The sequence below is a fragment of the Condylostylus longicornis genome, unplaced genomic scaffold, assembly GCF_029603195.1.
Source record: "Condylostylus longicornis isolate FDR11 unplaced genomic scaffold, ASM2960319v2 ptg000030l, whole genome shotgun sequence".
NCBI classification, from domain to species: Eukaryota; Metazoa; Arthropoda; class Insecta; order Diptera; family Dolichopodidae; genus Condylostylus; species Condylostylus longicornis.
This window is the reverse complement of record NW_026577999.1, coordinates 976,597-1,003,184: the sequence shown is the minus strand read 5'-3', so window position 1 is coordinate 1,003,184 and position 26,588 is coordinate 976,597. Positions and strand designations below refer to the sequence as shown.

General features: G+C 26.2%; 1 protein-coding gene across 1 annotated transcript in view; it reads right to left on the bottom strand.

The window, feature by feature from the left end:
* LOC129607886 (protein amalgam-like) overlaps positions 1-26,588 on the bottom strand; it is a 105,523-nt gene that overhangs the window by 11,182 nt on the left and 67,753 nt on the right. Inside the window, exons 3-4 of the mRNA XM_055519123.1 lie at positions 24,395-24,576; positions 15,184-15,394 (exon numbers count right to left, since the gene is read on the bottom strand). Of these exons, the coding sequence (XP_055375098.1) occupies positions 15,184-15,394; positions 24,395-24,576 (393 nt within the window). The remainder of the gene's footprint in view (positions 1-15,183; positions 15,395-24,394; positions 24,577-26,588) is intronic.

Here is a 26,588-nt window from a genome sequence, read left to right as displayed (position 1 = left end):
CTTCTAGTTTAGCCAGAAAACGCGTTTAAAGTTTGGCAAAAGATTTTTTAAATAATATCTCCAAAAATATTTTTGCCACAGCCTATTATCATATATTGGCAGAAACTGTTGATTCCCAGTGATAACAAAAAACACTTAAAATCGCTCTATCTCTTCCAGTTTAGCCAGAAAACGCGTTTAAAGTTTGGCAAAAGATTTTTTAAATAATATCTCCAAAAATATTTTGCCACAGTCTATTATCATATATTGGCAGAATCTGTGGGTTCCCAGTGATCACAAAAAACACTTAAAATCGCTCTATCTCTTCTAGTTTAGCCAGAAAACGCGTTTAAAGTTTGGCAAAAGATTTTTTAAATAATATCTCCAAAAATATTTTTGCCACAGCCTATTATCATATATTGGCAGAAACTGTTGATTCCCAGTGATAACAAAAAACACTTAAAATCGCTCTATCTCTTCCAGTTTAGCCAGAAAACGCGTTTAAAGTTTGGCAAAAGATTTTTTAAATAATATCTCCAAAAATATTTTGCCACAGCCTATTACATTTATTGGCAGAATCTGTTGATTCCCAGTGATAACAAAATCACTTAAAATCGCTCTATCTCTTCTAGTTTAGCCAGAAAACGCGTTTAAAGTTTGCCAAAAGATTTTTTAAATAATATCTCCAAAAATATTTTGCCACAGCCTATTATTATATATTGGCAGAATCTGTAGATTCCCAGCGATCACAAAAAACACTTAAAATCGCTCTATCTCTTCTAGTTTAGCCAGAAAACGCGTTTAAAGTTTGGCAAAAGATTTTTTAAATAATATCTCCAAAAATATTTTTGCCACAGCCTATTATCATATATTGGCAGAAACTGTTGATTCCCAGTGATAACAAAAAACACTTAAAATCGCTCTATCTCTTCCAGTTTAGCCAGAAAACGCGTTTAAAGTTTGGCAAAAGATTTTTTAAATAATATCTCCAAAAATATTTTGCCACAGTCTATTATCATATATTGGCAGAATCTGTGGGTTCCCAGTGATCACAAAAAACACTTAAAATCGCTCTATCTCTTCTAGTTTAGCCAGAAAACGCGTTTAAAGTTTGGCAAAAGATTTTTTAAATAATATCTCCAAAAATATTTTTGCCACAGCCTATTATCATATATTGGCAGAAACTGTTGATTCCCAGTGATAACAAAAAACACTTAAAATCGCTCTATCTCTTCCAGTTTAGCCAGAAAACGCGTTTAAAGTTTGGCAAAAGATTTTTTAAATAATATCTCCAAAAATATTTTGCCACAGTCTATTATCATATATTGGCAGAATCTGTGGGTTCCCAGTGATCACAAAAAACACTTAAAATCGCTCTATCTCTTCTAGTTTAGCCAGAAAACGCGTTTAAAGTTTGGCAAAAGATTTTTTAAATAATATCTCCAAAAATATTTTTGCCACAGCCTATTGTTATATATTGGCAGAATCTGTGGATTCCCAGTGATAACAAAAAACACTTAAAATCGCTCTATCTCTTCTAGTTTAGCCAGAAAACGCGTTTCAAGTTTTGAAAAAAAATTTTTTAAGTATCTCCAAAAATATTTTTGCCACAGCCTATTGTCATATATTGGCAGAATCTGTGGATTCCCAGTGATAACAAAAAACACTTAAAATCGCTCTATCTCTTCTAGTTTAGCCAGAAAACGCGTTTAAAGTTTGGCAAAAGATTTTTTAAATAATATCTCCAAAAATATTTTTGCCACAGCCTATTATCATATATTGGCAGAAACTGTTGATTCCCAGTGATAACAAAAAACACTTAAAATCGCTCTATCTCTTCTAGTTTAGCCAGAAAACGCGTTTAAAGTTTGGCAAAAGATTTTTTAAATAATATCTCCAAAAATATTTTTGCCACAGCCTATTATCATATATTGGCAGAAACTGTTGATTCCCAGTGATCACAAAAAACACTTAAAATCGCTCTATCTCTTCTAGTTTAGCCAGAAAACGCGTTTAAAGTTTGGCAAAAGATTTTTTAAATAATATCTCCAAAAATATTTTTGCCACAGCCTATTATCATATATTGGCAGAAACTGTTGATTCCCAGTGATAACAAAAAACACTTAAAATCGCTCTATCTCTTCTAGTTTAGCCAGAAAACGCGTTTAAAGTTTGGCAAAAGATTTTTTAAATAATATCTCCAAAAATATTTTTGCCACAGCCTATTATCATATATTGGCAGAAACTGTTGATTCCCAGTGATAACAAAAAACACTTAAAATCGCTCTATCTCTTCCAGTTTAGCCAGAAAACGCGTTTAAAGTTTGGCAAAAGATTTTTTAAATAATATCTCCAAAAATATTTTGCCACAGTCTATTATCATATATTGGCAGAATCTGTGGGTTCCCAGTGATCACAAAAAACACTTAAAATCGCTCTATCTCTTCTAGTTTAGCCAGAAAACGCGTTTAAAGTTTGCCAAAAGATTTTTTAAATAATATCTCCAAAAATATTTTGCCACAGCCTATTGTTATATATTGGCAGAATCTGTGGATTCCCAGTGATAACAAAAAACACTTAAAATCGCTCTATCTCTTCTAGTTTAGCCAGAAAACACGTTAAAAGTTTTGCAAAAGAATTTTTTAAGTATCTCCAAAAATATTTTTGCCACAGCCTATTGTCATATATTGGCAGAATCTGTGGATTCCCAGTGATAACAAAAAACACTTAAAATCGCTCTATCTCTTCTAGTTTAGCCAGAAAACGCGTTTAAAGTTTGGCAAAAGATTTTTTAAATAATATCTCCAAAAATATTTTTGCCACAGCCTATTATCATATATTGGCAGAAACTGTTGATTCCCAGTGATAACAAAAAACACTTAAAATCGCTCTATCTCTTCCAGTTTAGCCAGAAAACGCGTTTAAAGTTTGGCAAAAGATTTTTTAAATAATATCTCCAAAAATATTTTGCCACAGTCTATTATCATATATTGGCAGAATCTGTGGGTTCCCAGTGATCACAAAAAACACTTAAAATCGCTCTATCTCTTCTAGTTTAGCCAGAAAACGCGTTTAAAGTTTGGCAAAAGATTTTTTAAATAATATCTCCAAAAATATTTTTGCCACAGCCTATTATCATATATTGGCAGAAACTGTTGATTCCCAGTGATAACAAAAAACACTTAAAATCGCTCTATCTCTTCTAGTTTAGCCAGAAAACGCGTTTAAAGTTTGGCAAAAGATTTTTTAAATAATATCTCCAAAAATATTTTTGCCACAGCCTATTACATTTATTGGCAGAATCTGTTGATTCCCAGTGATAACAAAATCACTTAAAATCGCTCTATCTCTTCTAGTTTAGCCAGAAAACGCGTTTAAAGTTTGCCAAAAGATTTTTTAAATAATATCTCCAAAAATATTTTGCCACAGCCTATTATTATATATTGGCAGAATCTGTAGATTCCCAGCGATCACAAAAAACACTTAAAATCGCTCTATCTCTTCTAGTTTAGCTAGAAAACTAGTTTAAAGTTTGGCAAAAGATTTTTTAAATAATATCTCCAAAAATATTTTGCCACAGCCTATTATTATATATTGGCAGAATCTGTGGATTCCCAGTGATCACAAAAAACACTTAAAATCGCTCTATCTCTTCTAGTTTAGCCAGAAAACGCGTTTAAAGTTTGGCAAAAGATTTTTTAAATAATATCTCCAAAAATATTTTGCCACAGTCTATTATCATATATTGGCAGAATCTGTGGGTTCCCAGTGATCACAAAAAACACTTAAAATCGCTCTATCTCTTCTAGTTTAGCCAGAAAACGCGTTTAAAGTTTGGCAAAAGATTTTTTAAATAATATCTCCAAAAATATTTTTGCCACAGCCTATTATCATATATTGGCAGAAACTGTTGATTCCCAGTGATAACAAAAAACACTTAAAATCGCTCTATCTCTTCCAGTTTAGCCAGAAAACGCGTTTAAAGTTTGGCAAAAGATTTTTTAAATAATATCTCCAAAAATATTTTGCCACAGCCTATTATCATATATTGGCAGAATCTGTGGATTCCCAGTGATCACAAAAAACACTTAAAATCGCTCTATCTCTTCTAGTTCAGCCAGAAAACGCGTTTAAAGTTTGGCAAAAGATTTTTTAACTAATATCTCCAAAAATATTTTTGCCACAGCCTATTACATTTATTGGCAGAATCTGTTGATTCCCAGTGATAACAAAATCACTTAAAATCGCTCTATCTCTTCTAGTTTAGCCAGAAAACGCGTTTAAAGTTTGCCAAAAGATTTTTTAAATAATATCTCCAAAAATATTTTGCCACAGCCTATTGTTATATATTGGCAGAATCTGTGGATTCCCAGTGATAACAAAAAACACTTAAAATCGCTCTATCTCTTCTAGTTTAGCCAGAAAACGCGTTTCAAGTTTTGAAAAAAAATTTTTTAAGTATCTCCAAAAATATTTTTGCCAAAGCCTATTGTCATATATTGGCAGAATCTGTGGATTCCCAGTGATAACAAAAAACACTTAAAATCGCTCTATCTCTTCTAGTTTAGCCAGAAAACGCGTTTCAAGTTTTGAAAAAGATTTTTTTAAGTATCTCCAAAAATATTTTTGCCACAGCCTATTGTCATATATTGGCAGAATCTGTGGATTCCCAGTGATAACAAAAAATACTTAAAATCGCTCTATCTCTTCTAGTTTAGCCAGAAAACGCGTTTAAAGTTTGGCAAAAGTTTTTTTAAATAATATCTCCAAAAATATTTTGCCACAGCCTATTATCATATATTGACAGAATCTGTGGATTCCTATTGATCACAAAAAACACTTAAAATCGCTCTATCTCTTGTAGTTTATCCAGAAAACATGTTAAAAGTTTTGCAAAAGACTTTTTTAAATATCTCCAAAAATATTCTTGCCACAACCTATTATCATATATTGGCAGAATCTGTGGATTCCCAGTGATCACAAAAAACACTTAAAATCGCTCTATCTCTTCTAGTTTAGCCAGAAAACGCATTTAAAGTTTGGCAAAAGAGTTTTTTAAATATCTCCAAAAATATTTTTGCCACAGCCTATTGTCATATATTGGCAGAATCTGTGGATTCCCAGTGATCACAAAAAACACTTAACATCACTCTATCTCTTCTAGTTTAGCCAGAAAACGCGTTTAAAGTTTTGCAAAAGATTTTTTAAATAATATCTCCAAAAATATTTTTGCCACAGCCTATTATCGTATATTGGCAGAATCTGTGGATTCCCAGTGATCACAAAAAACACTTAAAATCGCTCTATCTCTTCTAGTTTAGCCAGAAAACGAGTTTAAAGTTTGGCAAAAGAATTTTTTAAATATCTCCAAAAATATTTTTGCCACAGCCTATTGTCATATATTGGCAGAATCTGTGGATTCCCAGTGATCCCAAAACACACTTAAAATCGCTCTATCTCTTGTAGTTTAGCCAGAAAACTTGTTTAAAGTTTTGTAAAAGATTTTTTTCTTCAAAAATATTTTTGCCACAGCCTATTGTCATATATTGGCAGAATCTGTGAATTCCTAGTGATCACAAAAAACACTTAAAATCGCTCTATCTCTTCTAGTTTAGCCAGAAAACGCGTTTAAAGTTTGGCAAAAGTTTTTTTAAATAATATCTCCAAAAATATTTTGCCACAGCCTATTATCATATATTGACAGAATCTGTGGATTCCTATTGATCACAAAAAACACTTAAAATCGCTCTATCTCTTGTAGTTTATCCAGAAAACACGTTAAAAGTTTTGCAAAAGACTTTTTTAAATATCTCCAAAAATATTCTTGCCACAACCTATTATCATATATTGGCAGAATCTGTGGATTCCCAGTGATCCCAAAACACACTTAAAATCGCTCTATCTCTTGTAGTTTAGCCAGAAAACTTGTTTAAAGTTTTGCAAAAGATTTTTTTCTTCAAAAATATTTTTGCCACAGCCTATTGTCATATATTGGCAGAATCTGTGAATTCCTAGTGATCACAAAAAACACTTAAAATCGCTCTATCTCTTTTAGTTTAGCCAGAAAATGCGTTTAAAGTTTTGCAAAAGTTTTTTTTAAATATCTCCAAAAATATTTTTGCAACAGCGTATTATCATATATTGGCAGAATCTGTGGATTCCCAGTGATCACAAAAAACACTTAAAATCGCTCTATCTCTTCTAGTTTAGCCAGAAAATGCGTTTAAAGTTTTGCAAAAGTTTTTTTTAAATATCTCCAAAAATATTTTTTGCCACAGCCTATTATCATATATTGGCAGAATCTGTGGATTCCCAGTGATCACAAAAAACACTTAAAATCGCTCTATCTCTTCTAGTTTGGCCAGAAAACGTGTTTAAAGTTTTGCAAAAGATTTTTTTAAATATCTCCAAAAATATTTTTGCCACAGTCTATTATCATATATTGGCAGAGTCTGTGGATTCCCAGTGATCACAAAAAACACTTAAAATCGCTCTATCTCTTCTAGTTTAGCCAGAAAACGCGTTTAAAGTTTGCCAAAAGATTTTTTAAATAATATCTCCAAAAATATTTTGCCACAGCCTATTGTTATATATTGGCAGAATCTGTGGATTCCCAGTGATAACAAAAAACACTTAAAATCGCTCTATCTCTTCTAGTTTAGCCAGAAAACTTGTTTAAAGTTTTGCAAAAGATTTTTTTCTTCAAAAATATTTTTGCCACAGCCTATTGTCATATATTGGCAGAATCTGTGAATTCCTAGTGATCCCAAAACACACTTAAAATCGCTCTATCTCTTGTAGTTTAGCCAGAAAACTTGTTTAAAGTTTTGCAAAAGATTTTTTTCTTCAAAAATATTTTTGCCACAGCCTATTGTCATATATTGGCAGAATCTGTGAATTCCTAGTGATCACAAAAAACACTTAAAATCGCTCTATCTCTTTTAGTTTAGCCAGAAAATGCGTTTAAAGTTTTGCAAAAGATTTTTTTAAATATCTCCAAAAATATTCTTGCCACAACCTATTATCATATATTGGCAGAATCTGTGGATTCCCAGTGATCACAAAAAACACTTAAAATCGCTCTATCTCTTTTAGTTTATCCAGAAAACACGTTAAAAGTTTTGCAAAAGACTTTTTTAAATATCTCCAAAAATATTCTTGCCACAACCTATTATCATATATTGGCAGAATCTGTGGATTCCCAGTGATCCCAAAACACACTTAAAATCGCTCTATCTCTTGTAGTTTAGCCAGAAAACTTGTTTAAAGTTTTGCAAAAGATTTTTTTCTTCAAAAATATTTTTGCCACAGCCTATTGTCATATATTGGCAGAATCTGTGAATTCCTAGTGATCACAAAAAACACTTAAAATCGCTCTATCTCTTTTAGTTTAGCCAGAAAATGCGTTTAAAGTTTTGCAAAAGATTTTTTTAAATATCTCCAAAAATATTCTTGCCACAACCTATTATCATATATTGGCAGAATCTGTGGATTCCCAGTGATCACAAAAAACACTTAAAATCGCTCTATCTCTTCTAGTTTAGCCAGAAAATGCGTTTAAAGTTTTGCAAAAGTTTTTTTTAAATATCTCCAAAAATATTTTTTGCCACAGCCTATTATCATATATTGGCAGAATCTGTGGATTCCCAGTGATCACAAAAAACACTTAAAATCGCTCTATCTCTTCTAGTTTGGCCAGAAAACGTGTTTAAAGTTTTGCAAAAGATTTTTTTAAATATCTCCAAAAATATTTTTGCCACAGTCTATTATCATATATTGGCAGAGTCTGTGGATTCCCAGTGATCACAAAAAACACTTAAAATCGCTCTATCTCTTCTAGTTTAGCCAGAAAACGCGTTTAAAGTTTGCCAAAAGATTTTTTAAATAATATCTCCAAAAATATTTTGCCACAGCCTATTGTTATATATTGGCAGAATCTGTGGATTCCCAGTGATAACAAAAAACACTTAAAATCGCTCTATCTCTTCTAGTTTAGCCAGAAAACGCGTTTCAAGTTTTGAAAAAAATTTTTTTCAGTATCTCCAAAAATATTTTTGCCACAGCCTATTGTCATATATTGGCAGAATCTGTGGATTCCCAGAAATAACAAAAAACACTTAAAATCGCTCTATCTCTTCTAGTTTAGCCAGAAAACGCGTTTCAAGTTTTGAAAAAGATTTTTTTAAGTATCTCCAAAAATATTTTTGCCACAGCCTATTGTCATATATTGGCAGAATCTGTGGATTCCCAGTGATAACAAAAAACACTTAAAATCGCTCTATCTCTTCTAGTTTAGCCAGAAAATGCGTTTAAAGTTTTGCAAAAGTTTTTTTTAACTATATATTTAATAACTATATATTAGTAACTATATAATAACTATATATAATAACTATATATTATTTAACAAAAATCAAAATAAATTATTTAAATAATATGTTTTTATATGCACCCAAATGAATTTCCATACATACATGTATATTAGAAATAAAGGCATGCTAAAACTCATCGATAGGTCATCAAAAATTTTTTGTGAGAATATTTTTACGTATGTAGATAACAATGGATAATGCATTATTCCTCTTATACGACCCACTCTTATAATATTGAATGAAATTTCCGTTCTTATAACATATTCTTACTCATAAAATTATTATTGACATAAAAAACAAATTATACCCTCACTGCACTACACGATATTATAATATAATTATTATGTAAAAACAGTATTATCCTTAAAATTCAAATAGAATATGCTTTACGGTATAAGGATTCGGTAGAAATGTAAACAAAGAATAATATTATATTCAATACCAATAATTACATTTATATATTTATAAAAGTAAAGTATATCGGAATTGAACTAGCTCTAACATTCGATAAACTTAAGAGATATTAAATATTGTTCGTATATGTGTATGTTATGTAAATAAGTATATATGAGTAATGTTACATATAGTATGAATATTCATACATGTTAGATAATATTATGACACTCAAGAATATTATAATAAAGGATGTCAATATTTATATACCTTTAACTTTGTAACCCAATTAAATATAGTGACTCTTATATACATAAGTATATTTTTAATCAATATTCAATACCAAGAAAGAAAAAGAGAAAGAAAAATTTCAAGAAAATTATTATAGAATAAATGAAATTTTAATATGCTTATTATAGAATATGCATATATACCGAACTTGGAATGGTACTAGAACTGTAATTATGTTAAAGGAATTATAATTTTAGCCTTAGCTTTCCTTTAATTCTTAGCAATTAATTAATTATCAAATAAAATATTTAATATGAATATTTAAAACCAATATCCCATTATAGTATTATGCCAAATTCTCGATATTTTTGCTGACAAAAGTAGATTCTTTAGATGATAATAAATTAATGATTAATTTAAGTATCTACTTTTATTTATAGCAAGAACTCAAAAGCTCAAAAAGCAACATATAACTGTAATTTCAGAATTTTTAATGCAATATTAAATTTAAATTTTATTTCATTGAAAAATGTGGGTATTCAATTTCCCTGTGTTAACACACTAATAATATGAAATTAAAGAATTCATTTTTATTTATTATGGACTTGCCTTTTGAATACAAAAACTCCGCTGGACAAAACTAGAAATCCTCATAATGGAAACTTGAACAAAACCAAAAGAAGTTATTTCAATAGATCTATAGACTTAATGGCAGCATAGCAAATTCTTTGGATGAAAAATTTTTGTTTTCTATTGAAATTTTTTTTAAGAAAACTAGTTGTAAAGAAATTTAAATTTTTGATGAGCAACGGTAAATTAAACTTCGAAACGGTATACCTTCAAATTTTGTTATACGAACTTTGCCCCTGTGGATATGCAATTAGAATATATATGTTATATAGGTTATTAAGAATAATTTTGTCTTTGTCAAAACACGTAATATATTTAAAACAACTTTAATCCGGCCCTGTTCAGAGCTTTGAAAAGAATAATACTGGAAAAACAATTTGGTTATAAGGAAGAGTGCTTCAAAATTTAGTGGTCTTTCTATTAAAAGTATAAAATTTATTGTACACAGAAAATAATGTAATTAATATATTAACATTGAAGGACCTGCTCTGTTCTGCATATACGCTGTTATAAAAATTATTTTAAAGAAAAATTATTTTCTTATATAAAAGTATAATTATAATTAAAATTATTTCATTCTATATCAGATGACCTAGTTGATTTGAAATCTTTTAACTCAGTATAAAGCAGATGGGAATTATTATTGAAAAGGAAAATATTTCAATGAATGTTATGAATGTAATAGATATATGTATATGTAAGTACTACCTATAGTTTCTTTTTTTTTTTATAAGTACATGGTCACTTTCATATTATACTCAAAGAAAATTGTTATACATATAAAAAGCTAATAAGTATTTTTTTGTTTATCTGAGATTTTTAACTCAAGAATGTTATAATAAATTATATTTGATGCAATTCTGATTCTTCATATAAGATTTTTATATTAAAGTAACCTTTATAGAATATTATAGAAAATGAGAGTAGCCTTGTAAATCCATAAAAATGTTTAAGTAATATTTTGTATTTATTTTAAAATTTTTATGTATAGCTTTGTAGAATTGTGCATTAATTTTTCCACTAAACATGTTCGTAGGTATAAGTAAAATTAAATTATATTTTTTTATCCAAGGATATTATACATATGTATGTAATGTTGTATATATGTATGAATTATTGAAAATTCTATTCTTGGTAAATTCAAGGAAAAATAATTCAAAAGATCTATACGATTTTTAAATTTTAATCAAATTAAAAATTTTTTTTGCATTTTGTTTTTTTTTTTTTACATTATTTTAAAATTGCATTTACCTTTGTCGCTACTGAGGTTTTTCAATTAAGCAATTACAATAATTGAATTAAAATTAAATAAATAATTTAAATTAAATTTAATTTATTAGATAATTATATTGAAACAGGGATAAATAATAGAGAAATTTCTTTCTTTTCAAGAAATAAGTGAAGCCCAATTTTGATTCTACAATCAAACCTAAATTTCTGAAGTTAATGGTGATATTTTAATTCACAAATTCAAAGAGTAATTAAGTTGTCTATATAGAATTTTATTTCTGTTAAATTGGTTCTTGAATTAAAACGAAGTTAAAGTTCTTAAGAGATCTTTACTTGGTATAATGCTATCGTACTTATTATTGCTATTATTGGTTTACTAATTGAACCTGAGTTTTACTGTGAGAAGCTATTCTTTTTTGTGTTTGAAAAATGCAACTGGTAGGAGTGATAGGTGTTAAATTTTCTCTACTTCACTATGTCAGCACTGTTGGTAATAAAATACTTTGTTTATTATTAAAAAAAGACATGCTAATAAAAATTCTTTTTATAAATGGAGTTTAATACGACTTTTTGTTTTATATTCATTGCGTGAAATTTATAAATAGAATAACATATTATTATAGTATATTTGAGCACCTATGGTGTCTTTAAATAAATATTTTGTATAGAAATTTCAAAGGTAAATCAAAAATATTGCGTGCTTCCAACATTTTATGTACATATACAGTAGTTGACCTCTTAATATGACTTATTTATGTATTATTATGGCAGCCTTGACAATGTTAATGAAATATTTTTGTACTGTCATAATAAATTTTTCGATTTCAAGAAAAAAATTTTGAATATATCTACAGATTTGACTGAAATTATGGAAACATTACTGAATCTCACAAAAAAATTTCTAAAAATTGAAGATTTGCAATAAAAAATTTTGTGCATTACTGATAATTGTTAAATAATTCAACAATTTTAGTTTCGATCTAATTAAAAAGAAAAAAATAGACTCTGATACTTTGTTTGCTTTAAAAGAATTTGAGTATCATAAACGAATATAGCTATTTGTCATTCTGAGCTTAAATTACACAAAATGTTCTTGCCTGAAACAATTGGCACCATATTATAATAATGAGCACTTTGTTCACAATAGTAAATATAACACAAGTACGTATAACATAATTTTCAAAATAATTTGTTCCAGGATTAAAATTTAATTATGGCTCGGTTGGTTAAATATGATTTTACTTGGATGTTGTTTTTAGTGACCACTTAGTTGGAATTTTAATTGTACATATGTGTGCACATATCTACACACAATGCGTGATTGTATTTTTCGAAAACTCCTATTTTTAGATTTTGAAGTAACCTAAACCACACATTGATAACTAAATTATCTGATTTTTGTTTTTAATCAAAAATCTATCTCGAATATTTTTTTAAAAATTAATCAGAAACAGAATAACAAAAAAATACATAATGCAACCACAGTCTATGTTTTGGGGAAACATAAAATTATGGTGATAAAATTTGATGCTATATACAGATACATATAAATATATATAGATTTTGATTTTATAAATTTCTAAATAAATCATAAAAATGAATGATTCCAATAGGCATTCGTAACACAATTTTCACGGTGCTGAGCAAAATCAAAATTTTAAATACTTTTTAATTAAGCATAAAAACAGTATAGGAATATAGATGCTATAGAATAAAATTAGAATTTTACCAAAAATTGATTTTTGTGATTTATTTATTGGGAAATAAAAATAAAATTTATTCGGAAATTAATTTTAATACTATGATTTTTTGAATTTTGAAATTTTTTATTTGAAAATATTTGTTTTGTATTATTGCAGATTGTCGCCTAGTATTATTGATATAGTTTATGAACCGTTGAATAATATTTGTGTGTGTGTATAGAAAAACGTGTTGAATTTTAAATTAACTTCTAGAACAAGATTTCCTTCAAATCTAAATCAATTGCATAACAAAATCTTAAATTTTTATTATTGATGAAGCTTACTGGGGGAGCGATAAGAATTTCATATTTTGATTTAAAAATACTTTTTGTATTATTGCAGATTGTACATGTATTTTAAAAGTAGTATTAAAAATAAGTGATAAAATTAATTTTTCTGTACTCAAAAGTTTCTCTTATTGCCATTGATATAACAAATATTGTATATCATGCCGCTGATAATGTCTCCAAAACACTATGATTAAAAGTAATATTTATCGATTTTGTAAATTTCATATCGGTAAAAATTATGCCATTACACAAATCCTAAATTCAGTTTTTTCCAAATTTTAAATTACAATCCTAACCATATGGGTACGTACAGATTTTATTTTTTTTTCAAATATTTTTATTACTCTATTTTACAATGAAAAATGATTACTTTTAAAAATATTTTATGATAAAAAAATTGTTTTCCTGAATTTTAAACATAATAAATAAATTTATTAAATTTCTATATTACAAAAATATTCAAGGACATTTTTGTACAAAAAAAAAAAATGTCACAACCATAACATCCATTGAATATGCCCATATGTTTTTTATATGAATATTCATTTTATTTCCACTTAATAAATTTGAAAAAAAAAATCATATTTCAATGAACTATTTTTTAAGTAAAAGAGGAATCCAGTCGTAAAAATCAAATAGAAAAGCTAAAATTCCAAAAAAAAACATGCTTGTATTTATATACGTTGGGTATGCATACTTTATACAAAATAATGTCTAATATCAATAAAAAAAAATGTAATGAAAATTGAATATTAGAAAACCACATATCATTTTATTTTATAAATAAATGAATGATTTATGTTTTTAGGTGAAATTTGAAACCTTTCAAAAGTATAAAAAAAAGGACCAAATTATATTTTTCAAATTTTGTGATTTTCAAAATGAAGAACGACACATTGTTAAAGATTATAATCGGGGTATTCGACTTGATTTATGCAAAGGACTTCGCAAAACAAATAAAATTAAAAATTACATAAAATTGCATAACTTTAGGGGCGAATTGAATAACTTCATTATTAATAAGATTATTTATTACTTAGTTTTGAGATATAATGTTCTACTTAGTCACCTGTTTTTCTTAATGTTTTTTATAGCCCTCAATTACTAAAAAAGGCCTTTTCAAATTATTGCTCTTTGCAAAAATCCGACAAATTTGCAAATTGTACGTAAATCTCTACTTATACACAATTAGTCATCATCTAATATTGAAGAATAAATTTAAGCAATTTGCTGCATTTAAATTTTCTATGCAAGTAAATTCTGCATACTAATATTAATTTAAAGCAATTTTACCATAACATATTAATATATATGCACATATAGCTATGTGCTGTCCCATCAGAGGTTCATAATGAAATTCAACAAAAAAAAAAAGAAAAACCATTTTATTCATAAATGCAATTTTTTGTGTTTCTAAAGTATAGAAAAAAATTTATGCAATATTTCTTAAATTACTGTTTAGTAATATGGGCTATGGTATACATAATAAAACCAATCAGGGTTGGAACGGAAGTATTTTTATTACCTTGAACGTTTTTATTATTGAGGTGGTTTGATAAAATTATGATTTGAAAGTGACATCTAGTGTATATTGCATGTTATTTGCTTTATTTGTATTTTGGTATAAAATTTACTCTCACAACTGATTTTGGGAGTCTAAAATAATATTTGACTTTTCCAAAACTACTTAATTTTAACCATAATAAGTAGTTGCAATAATATTTTTATGTTAATCAACGAAATATAATAATAAGAAAAATTAAGACCTTCAGCAAGAGATGTATCTAATTTCTAAAAGAAAGCCCCCACCTTGTTTAAAAGTTCAATGTTTCATTTATTATTCATGTTATGCTGGCAACGCTTTTCAGAATTTTTACTGCATTACCGCAAATTTATTTCTTATTTGAAAACCTTTAAATTTTTACTTGTAAATACATATACATGTATATATTTTATTTTACAAAAACACCAAATGAACAATAATCACAAAAATAAAAAAAAAAGCATTTATAAAAAAAAAATGTTTTTGGTATTCTGACCCAATTGAAGAATTTCTGCATTAAATTCCATATGTAAGTATATTTCATTATGTATAGAGGTACGAATATTATTATATAGATAGATAAGCATAACTGAGTTCATATATACGAGTATTACATATAAATGCATTTTTTTCTCTTTATTAAATATTTTACCCTTTCTCTATTTTAGCCTTATCAATTTAATATTCTATTCTAATGCACATAATATGATAACATATGTATATTTACATAAATATCAAAATGTATATATGTATATATTTTATTACAATAAATTTACCTGCAACATGAAGTTGATACGCTTGACTAATTTTTGGTTCAGTTGATACTTGACATTCATAGATACCAGAATCTCTCGGTTGAACTGAGACAATTTTTAATACCCATTCATCAGTGTCATCTAAGCGTAATGCTTGAAATCGTTGATCATTTGTATATGTCATAACGCCAATTGTTAAAATGTGCAAATCACGTTTACGTATCCAGGATACCTGTAATTTAAATATATATATATATACCGTATAATGCATTCTTTATAATATCTGTTATATATTTACATAAAATATTGTAATATCTGTGGGAATTTAACATAATATTTTTTTTTCAAATAAAAGTATAAAATAAAATTTTTAAAATTCTATTGTACTTCTTATAAATAAAGTTGGTTTTAATATAACAATATAGTTATATAGAATTTCAGTTATGTTTAATTAAATAATATATAAGTAACTGTTATACATTTTCCTTATATTTTATTTCTACAGCTTGGTTATTAAATATTTTCGAATCTCTGTCTATCTGTTTGAATGTATATATAGAAAGTCAGAAAATTTTATTACGAAAATTTATATTAAAAATTTCTAATTTAACAAGTTTTTTTTCTAGTTGAAAAATAGAAAATGTATGATTTAGGTTTGTTACGATTCCAAAGAAAAAAAAATAAAAAAACAACAAGAAAGCTAAAAGCAAAATTGTATGTGAAATAAAGAGAATATAAAATTTTTCGAATTTTGTGCAAAAGGGAAATGACATAAAGAAGGATTTTTATTTAAAAATATGGTATTAAATTAGAAACATAACCGAACTCATATACAAATAAAATAATAGAAATATAGGTAACAAAACATGGTAAGTGATTCGTTCCCTAACAAAATAAAATATGATGTAGCCTGTATTTATGCAATTTTCTATAATTGTTTAGAAATAAAAGAAAGTTAAAAATGTAATTATGGCTTTCTAAACAATTAAAATAATTGTTTAGAAAGCCATAATTACATTTCGATGCTGAGAGTAGACAGAAAATGTTGCAATTTATTTTTTAACGAAAATCGTTATTACTACTGAACAAAACTCCTGCTCGTTGCTTTGATTTTAGTACACAAAAAGTAATTTCTTTGTCGAATAATCGAAAGTTATTGCGCAAATTTGATTTTCTTGTTGTCTTATGATTTACAATAACTTAGATAACTACCAAAATTTGGTGCAAATTTAATGATATTCAAAAAATATAATATTGATTCTTAGAATCTCAATAAAACTTTGTGCAATAATTAATCTGAGTGTGATCTTTTTTCTACGGTATATAAAGCTGCTTCACAACTATAATATAATATAATATATAAAAACTTTGAGAGGAACGCTCAAACGAGAATGTTTTGCCGTACTAAAGGCAGTGTAATTATGAACAAGGGTAAGACAGAATTAAATTTGTAATGGCAACTACAGTTCCTATGTTATTTGTAATTTTGTATTTAATAAATGTACTCATATGATACTTAGTAAGAATAGATTATCTTGGATTATTTTCCAGAAAATTTTATTTTGATATATTTTATAAAATTAAAATACCAATTTTTCAACATAAAATATGAAATATAAAGAAATTAAGAGACTCAATAAAGAAACTAATAAATAAAATATAAGTTAAATATTATTAAATAAGGAATTACATGTCTGAAATATTAAAATAATTGATGCAAAATATTCCATTTCAGATTTTCAAAATTTTATCCTTAAACAAAAAACTCATTCCTTCTTGAAAATGCAAATTTCCTAACTGTTTCAATATATTAAAATTTTTTTTTTATTAATTCCACATATTTTTACCGATATGAAAAACTTACTGATTTTACTCGTATATGGAATATGTGAAGAAACAAACTACAAGAACGAAGAATATTAAAAATTAAACAATTTTTCGCTTTAAGGTAATTTCAATTTGAAAAGGACAATATTTTTATTAAGGGATTGAAATGGAGGATCTTGATCGAATTGAATGAAATTTCATCTCTTAACAAAACTTAAATATTGTACATTGTTCATAGGTATTTGTAATATATTATAGCTTAAATGTTTAACACACTCTTATATTGTATAAATTGTTATATTATATATTTTTGTATAACATTATAGTTTTTGTAGCAAAACATAATAATAATATTGCACACGTACATATGTCTGATATATTATAATAGAAAGAAATGCTAAAGGCATTTTTTTCTTATATATTAAAATCATAAAACATTTGTGTCGATTCATATCCTGCGGTGACATCTATCGTGTATACATTATTATTATTATTTTATAGTTTATTTACTCTTCATGACCTTGTCCTGAATTATTATTAAGTTTTTTATGAAATAATGTTATTTTTTTTCCCGTTTTTATAAGTTAAAAGAGGAAAGAAATTACTTGAGTCAGTATAAAATATTGGAGACATTCGCTCGATTAAAGCCCTTTAAGTAATTAGTAAGCTCTTTAAGTAATTTTTAATGACTGAATGATTTTTACATTAAAGCGGACATTTAAGTATTTAAAAAAGTAAAAATAAACATGCCATTTGTTCATGGCAACCAGCTGGACAACTTCCTCATTTCTTTTCAATATCTCAACTACTATGACAAGTAAAGATTTGAAATTTTCTTCGGTTCGGCAAAGAACACCATTTTGAAACCTTCAGTTCTCTATAGCTGCTATTAAATATACTAATAAAGCCTGCATTCTAACATCACTAATACAGGAATAATACAGAAAATAAAACTAAATAACATTGAGTAAACTACACTCAAATTGCAATTTCAGTGAACAACAGAAGAATGTCCGTCTTAAAGTATTTCAATTTGTTTGGAAATTGAAACACTTCGACCTAGTTTCGAAATATATTGATGAACCAACGAAATGTATTTTAATTTTTCGCACAATGAAAAGTTAGAAATGTTGGATATCAATATTCTTTTATAATGATCTCACAATTGGATTTCATTCAATCTGAATTAATCGGGAGAACTACATAGCAACGTTAATTACTATTTTTTCTAGTTTTAGAATATTAATCTTTAGTAAGTTTAAAATTAAATTTTTTTTCTATAGTTTTATTCATATAAATTCATTTTGCTGAGGGCTCAATATTATAAAAATGATATATAATGTTAGTGACTTTATTCTAAGAATGTGCCTGACAATCTCTTACTGAATTTTTATAGAATTTTATAATGTACGAGTATTATTGTTGTGGTTTCTATTTAATTTTATAATGTAACATGCTGTATATGAACCATATTTAATCAGACGTAGGAGAGTTTATTTGTTTTTAATAAAAATATGGAAACATTATGTAAATATGAAAAATATGTAAGAAAATATTTTTATAAAATAGATTGAAGTATTTTTCAAGTTGTATTTAAACAAGGACATTATTTATATAATTTGAAATTTTCAGAAATTTTCCAATAAATACGAGAAAACGCAAATATGATCAAAGTTTTTTATTTAGGTACTAAAAAATTTTTGGATGAGTAATTGGAGAAATAATTTCTGAATCAAACAAAATAATTTTAAACTAATTAAGTATGGAATTTCATTGAATTTTCACCGACCGCAAAGCTATAATGAGTTTTTATGTGATGGCACCAACTTTCATAAGTGTAATTTTAGGTAGAAATTGCGTTTCCCCATTCTAGGGAAGCGTGTCCACGCTAAGGAATAAAATATTTTCAGTGAGATATCTGTCGGTCTGTCTATCAGTCTGTCTGTGCAGATTAGTATCTCAAATTGGGCTGCAACCATTTTAGTGAAATTTAATATATGAGTTTACTATGAATTTACGGTTTAATCAGTTTTTGGGATATGTCAAATCTCGGAAACTGGACCTTTGCGCATATAAAGAGAAATAATCAACCAAATCCTTTGAAATTTAATTTTTTGAATTTGGAGCGGAACTCGGAAACTGAACTTTTACAAGAAGCGTATTTTACATTTTTTAGCATATCTACAGAGCAGATTGATGGAATTTCTTTAAATTATTATTTTGGTTTCAACGAATTCCAACGAATCGGATAGCAAAAAGCGAAACTTTACTAAGAGCCAACTTTATATTTTTCAAGGTATGTTAACTAAAAGCTTACTACTGTAATTCAAATTTGAAAGAAATGTTTGAGAGGCATTTTCATTATGTTGTGCGACATTTTTATTAAACTAGACAACACAACTTGCGCTCGGTTATGTGTTGACCACATTAAATTTTTTTTAATTATTGCTTAAAATATTATGTAAGCTTGTATTTTAAAGTAAATTTCAATTATCGGGTCGCTAAAAATTTTTCTCAAAAATCGGTGTAAGCTTCTACGATATTCAAATGCATTCCAAATTGCTACTACCATATTCAAAGGCAAATTTGAAATTAGTTTCATTGGAGCTTCTCATAATATTATTAAATTCGTGTAGTATTGGAAGTAGGTCCTTTAAAAAGTCAACTACAACTGAAAATCAATAATTCGTACCATGCAAGTAATCGTATTCATTTAAAATTTTTCAATTATATATATAAATTACAAGAATTCCATAAATATTTGATTTTAAATTCAATTTAAATTTTAAAATAGAAATAAGAAATCTAAAACTGAGAAAGGTAGGATAAATTAGTATGTAACTAAAAACTTAAAGGACAAGAATTCTTGATTAACTCGTAGTAAAATGTACTGCAATACATGATCATTTAAAAGAGAAAAGGATTCATCTTGTATTCGAACGTGTTCCAGTGAATAAAATCAAACAGAAAAAAAAAACAATTTGCAAACTGTTGTTGAACAGTCGAATTTATTGTACTAACAAAATCATTTTTTTAACCGGTTTTTATCTTTGTATAAAGAAAAACCACAATAACATTTTATTTATTTTTTGTTTTCATCTTCCTTTTTTTATAACAACAAATAGGATTAGATTTTGTCCTAGTTTTCTTAATAGAAATAAACAAGTACAGGGAAAAAGTGAAAAACTATCATGGTATGAACAAAACAAGAACAAAAAAACTATATATGCATTTTAAGAATGAAAATGATTTCACACCGTTATGTAAATTTCTATGTTATTATACCCTGTGTTTAATGTAGTTTTGTAAACGTGTTTCCAAGAGAACAATAATCAAGGACTTGTTATGATTATAAAAAACATAAAATGTTATGATAAATTTCTTCCAGGCAATGAATCAAATGAATTGAGGTAAAAATATTAAGTAAACAAGAACAGTTAACTTATGTATATAACTCTATTTTAAATCAAAACGTAGGAAAATATTATGCTTTCTTAATGTCGTTTTGTTGGAGTGAACAGCTTAATGTTCATATTTCATACAATTATAAAGAAGAGTGTTCTAACACTTCTTAAATAATATTTAATAGAGAGGGAATATTAAGTTTTGTATTGAAAGTGTTCGTATAGAAAAATTTAATTTATATTTAAGGTGGTTTTTTTAAATAAAATGCAAGTAAAATTTAGGATTATTTCAAAATATACAGAAAAGGATTTTGTTATAAAACTTTAAAGATTATCGATCTGGGAATAAAGGAAATCAATTAAAAGAAAACAGAATTTTACAAAAGTAAGTTTTAAAGATTGTTCCGCCGCCCAATAATTAGAATGCATAAAAAATTCGTTCAATAATAAATTGGCATAATTGCCGTATAGTTTACGTAGCCTAAATCTAAATTTACATTATATTTTGTAATATTAAAAATATTTATGTATAGATGTCAGTTCTTTGTTCCGTATATTTTTATATTAGCCTGTTATTAGGCTTTACGTTCAGAAAATAAAAAAATTCAAAAAAGCGCTTATTAATTTCCCTCTGTCCATCGATTAATCCGACGACGCGTTCATTTATCTGTCTTTGTGTTCGTCGAACATATTTTAAATCAAAAAATAATTTTAAATTCTGCAAAACCAAGACAGCGGCGAAATGATTCTTCTATAATAAAGTGTTTATTTCTCTTAATTTGATCATCTCACTTCAAAAAGCTCAGCCCAATTTAAAATAGAAAGCTTAAATTTTATTTACAAATCAAAATTATTATGGATAATTTTTTTTTCTAGAAGGAACCTTTTACCTAATTTTTCTCGAAATCGATCTTCCCAATTTCGTTTCGGGAATTTGGATCTTCCCAGAACACTTATATACTGTATGTATACAAGTGTTTAATATTATTTATAAGCACTTCAATATTATTTATTATGGCATTTCTATTAAATTTAAAATTAATTCGATTATTTTTGAACACCAAATAGAGATTTCTTTCAATAAAAATATTTATTACAAGATCCTGACATAAAACAAACTAGAGAACTTATAATTTCTAAATATTTGTGCATTTTATAAAATAATTTTTTTGAAATTATTTTATTTTAAATTAATACTCGTATGAAACCATTTTTCTATTTTATTTACAATTTTATTAAATAAAATAAAGAAAATCATTTAATTATATTTCTTTTTAAATAAAACTAGATTCAGGAATTTTATTTGTTGTAAAATGAGTATTGTAAATATTGTTATAAAAAAATTTTTAAATATAAAAAATAGTTATAAATTTTGTGTGAATACTTTATTTACAAAGATTGTAGAATGAAAAATGATAATTATTGCATGTTATTAATAAAACAGTGTTTCCGAACCTTTTTTTCTAAATCTTTCGAAAAATTGGAATGGATTTTGGTGCCGTATATTCATGAATGCGTTTGTAACATTGTGTTTCATTTAATTACATTTTGACATAATTACTGGTGTTGTTTGTTGTGGCGGCTGCTCTATAAATAATTTTCATTCTAAAGCAGCGGCTATATCGGTCTACTCATCCAATTAAGAACAGGAATTTTGTTAAACGGTGTATTGTATAAATATTGTGGAATATTATACGCCTTTAGTTGTGTGAAGTCAATAATTTGAACTGTTTATAGAAGAATCGGACTGTCATTGCTCCCAACTAACTGTATAGAAAATATTCTTTGTAATAATAAATCATTGCAAGAGACGGCTAGAGTCCGAAAATATACCTTGGGAGTTTAACAGTATTCACCCTCACAATTACGTATCCTAACAGAAAATTGGAAAGTGTTGCCACTGATATCGATAAGCTATCGATTTTTAAATTATATTCTAAACATATTATTTAATATAATTTGTATAAGATAAAAACAAAATCAATAAGAAAATAATAATAATAAAAAAAATATTCCTGTTTCTTGGGTATCATAAAAATATCTGAAAAAATGGTTTATAAATTTTTCTAATTTAGTTTGATTTTCTGTACATGCTATCAGATTAAAATCGACTTATATTTATAAGTATATATTTTTTGTATATATAAAAATAAATTATATATTTTTAAGAATTTTATAAGTTCACATTTGAATATTTATAAATGTACTTGTTTACGTACGTACATAATGTATTAAAAAAAAATCAAAAACAAAAAAACCCTAAATCTATAACAGAAAGAATGGGTAAGGCAAGGATAATCCTTATATTCAAGACATTGAATATATATTTACATATTAAATTTGTAATAAATTATTATTTTATTATTATAGGTTTCATCTATTTTATTTTATTTTTTGTATAAATACTTAATATCAATTATATTACATTAAATATACACGTACACATGTAGCTACATAGTGTATAATGTACGAAAAAATTTTTAAGCAAACATTTTTGTATTTGTATAGTGTTTTATGTGACGCCTTATAATGAAATTATTGATTCAAAGAAATTCTAGTTATATCGTCGCCTGAGCGCAATTTCGATTCATGCGACATATTTTTTGAATTGAGAAAATCACCTTTGAAGTTTAGCAAAATTTTGTTTCAAAACTGTCCGATAGGATGTGTCAAGTTTTTGTTGATTTGTCAGTAGTTTTAATATAGTTTTAAGATTTTGAGTACAAAGTTTCCAATACTTCAAGAATATTTTGGATATAAATCAAAATGTTTCACAGATCGAATTAAAAACGGAAGTCGATCAAAATAACGTCCATATAAAACTTAATGAGATTGTAAAAAAGTGGATTGCATATTTTGAAAGATCAACCTCGAAAACTTGTAAATCACGAAATTGACGTATGGGTTAAAATTACACTCAGGCAAGCGAGAAATAACGGTTCTTTCCTATCTAGAAATTTAATAAATTCGGAATTTTTGTTGGAAATTTGAAAAGCTTACGAATATTGTTCGAAATTACAATAATGTGAAAAATATTAGCGAATACTAATGAAAATGACGGTTATAGTAAATTAATTTGTTAGCTGCTTGAGATAATATACTTGAAAGATTGAACCAATTGAAGTTTGCCTAATTTGTTTTTTGAAAAAATAACTTGTGACAATTCTGCCTTAGCCGAGTTTGCCAAATTATTTTTGGTTGGAATATAATTTTTCCAAAACTCTTCACAACTATGTAAATTTATGATTTGAAGAGGAGACAATGATACTTAAGTTAAATTGAAATTAATAATTTTGCTAGTCAATAGCCGTTCTTTCGAAACCAATAATAGAATTGAAAATGATTTAACAACAAATATTACTTTGTGTATCTAGTAATATAACAAGTAAAGTAAAAATTCCAATCTGATAACATTTTAAGCTCATGAAAAATAATATAATGAACCTTAAATTGAAGGTCAAATATATTTCATTTACAAAATGTTCTTGACTTATTCTCAATTCATTGGAGTTTGTAACAGAATTTCATATAAAGAAAATCTAGAAATGCAGAAATAAAGTATTTTGAACTCTTTACCATTCATAATGATTCTGAGATGTGAAATTTTTTCATTAATAACCTTTGAGAGAAATATAAATATTATATAAATTAAAATAATTTATTGAATACTATACAGGAATTATTCTAAATAAATTTTTGAAAATTGTTTTTATTCCCAATATTCATTCACCTTCATTTATAATATGTCAAAGAATCTATCTAAACTATATGGAAATTTATTTTCAAAGGGGTACCCATGCATATTTTTCGAATAATAAATAATCTTTTATATGTACTACTAATATATTTGAATATTATATACAAAAGCAATTTATATTTTTACACAGCAAGAACCTAGAATATTCCTTCAACTATAATAAAATTACAACTTTTATACTAGTATATAATTATTAAATAATATATACTCCTTTATACTTATATTAATATTTATGTAGACTTACCGATTTATCACCAAGATTTTTAACTTTACAATGAAATTCAGCTATACGACCAACAGCTGCAACAATATCACGTTGAGTTGTATTATCAAAGAATGGTTCTTGATTAATCGAATTAAGCAGAATATCTTCAGAGTTTGTCGGTGTTATTATTGTATTTGTTTTATTTATTTTCATAATGTCTTCTGTAATGAAAATGAAAAGAGAAATAAATTGCATGAAATTAAATTAAAATAATTATAATAAAATATTATCGTAAAGGTTATTTATTAAAAATATTTTGAGAAAATTATTCACCTGTAAAAGATTAATGAAATTTTATATTCTTGATTGTACACACTTGACTATAATATTGTTATTTTGAAAGCACGTATTTTCCATATTAAGTATACCTTTTTACTAAGAAATTTGAATTCAAAGTTAAAAGTAAGTGAAAAAATTCGGGTTTGAAGGACAATAAAATTGTAACAAAAATACCTTTATTTATATTATGTATATAATATAGAGCTTGTAACAATTACAGCAATACTAGATTCAGTTCGCGACACACATATTTTATGGACTGTTATTTTACAGACTCATATTAATGTTGAAAAACTTAATATAAGTTCCGACACAATACTCAAAATTTCGAATAACGAAAGCTAAAATAAGTAGAAGTACAAAGAGCTGTTGTAACAATGAACACCGTTATACGTATAAATAATGCTGTAAAGAATAAGAACAAATTGAATCCGGTTGCTGAAAATTTAGAGGCAAAAGAGGCGGAAGGAATTAAAAACAAATAACTGAGAGAATGAATAAAACTAATTCGAAATTTCTTGACTAAATGGAATGTTACGGCTCGATCGGGATTAATAGGAAGAACAGCTCCGAATTGGACTCAATTTCCAAAAACTATTATTTCACTCCCTGACAATTATAAATTTTTGTCCCATGAGAGGCGAGTACCTTTATTTTAATTTTCTGGGATTATATTTTAATTTTTATGGGATTTTTGTTAAACAGGTTTAATATTCTGTATTACATTTAGTGTTAAGGTAACAGAGACTTAATAGATTTCTAACACAATAGGTACACAATTCATGCATAAAAATTTTCGTATAAAATTTTATAATAAAATTTTCTATTATTCTTCAGACAATTTTGTTCTTTCAAATTTAATTTAATAAAATAAATAAAATCAAAATTTTGATGAAATATAGTAAAAGAAAATACTATGAAAAATAAAAATACTAAAAAATTATCTAGCTATGAACAATATGAAAAAATTGTTTTGGAATTCTCTCAAAAAATTTTATTTACAATTTAAATTTTACACATTAAAAAACTGAAATTTCTTAAAGGTAAATCAAATAAAGGAATCTTTTATTAAAAAATAATCACACAATACACACATACATACGTATTTCTACAAATACATACATATTTTACTTTCAAATACAGTTATTTATATATGTATGTATGTATGTAAAGCAAAGTAAATACAAAATTCATAAAGTCCATATTTCATTTCCCTTGCCATTAGAAATTATTTTCGTTCTTTTCTTATTTTAGAGCCACAAGCAATGATTTTGTCTTAAAGAAGTAAAAATATTATATATATAGAGACAAACAAAATCAAATATGAAAACAAAATGAAAATTTTTAAGGATAAAGAATAAGGATATTAAATTTTTTTTTTTTTTAATAACAAGATAAGAATATTTTTAAAAACTTGTGAAACTACAACAAAACAACATTTTTTTTTTGGTAAATGATGAAAAGTATAAAAAGAAAGATGATATATTACTCACCTGAAGTATAAAGATTAAGGAAAAAAGAAATTGAATAATTGAGAGATACACAGGTATGTACATATATGTACTAATGTAATAATAAGTATATTTTGTAGTTGGAACATAAAGAGAAGCTCTAACAGGTATTATGTTAAATTTTGCTTTGATTCTAGATTCTTAATGATTTTTTAATAAAGTTTTAATAATGTCAAAAATTATTAAAAAAAGAAAACTAAAGCATTAATGCTTTCAAAGAATGTACTAGGTATTAAGGCAAATATTAATCCCTATAGGAATTTTTAATGGTTTGTCCAAGAGGTTCAAGAATTTATTAGAAAACAACTAATAAAAAAATTTTACTTATCATTCAAATTTATATACAAAATGATAAACTTGTTAAAATTAATACGTCAAAAATT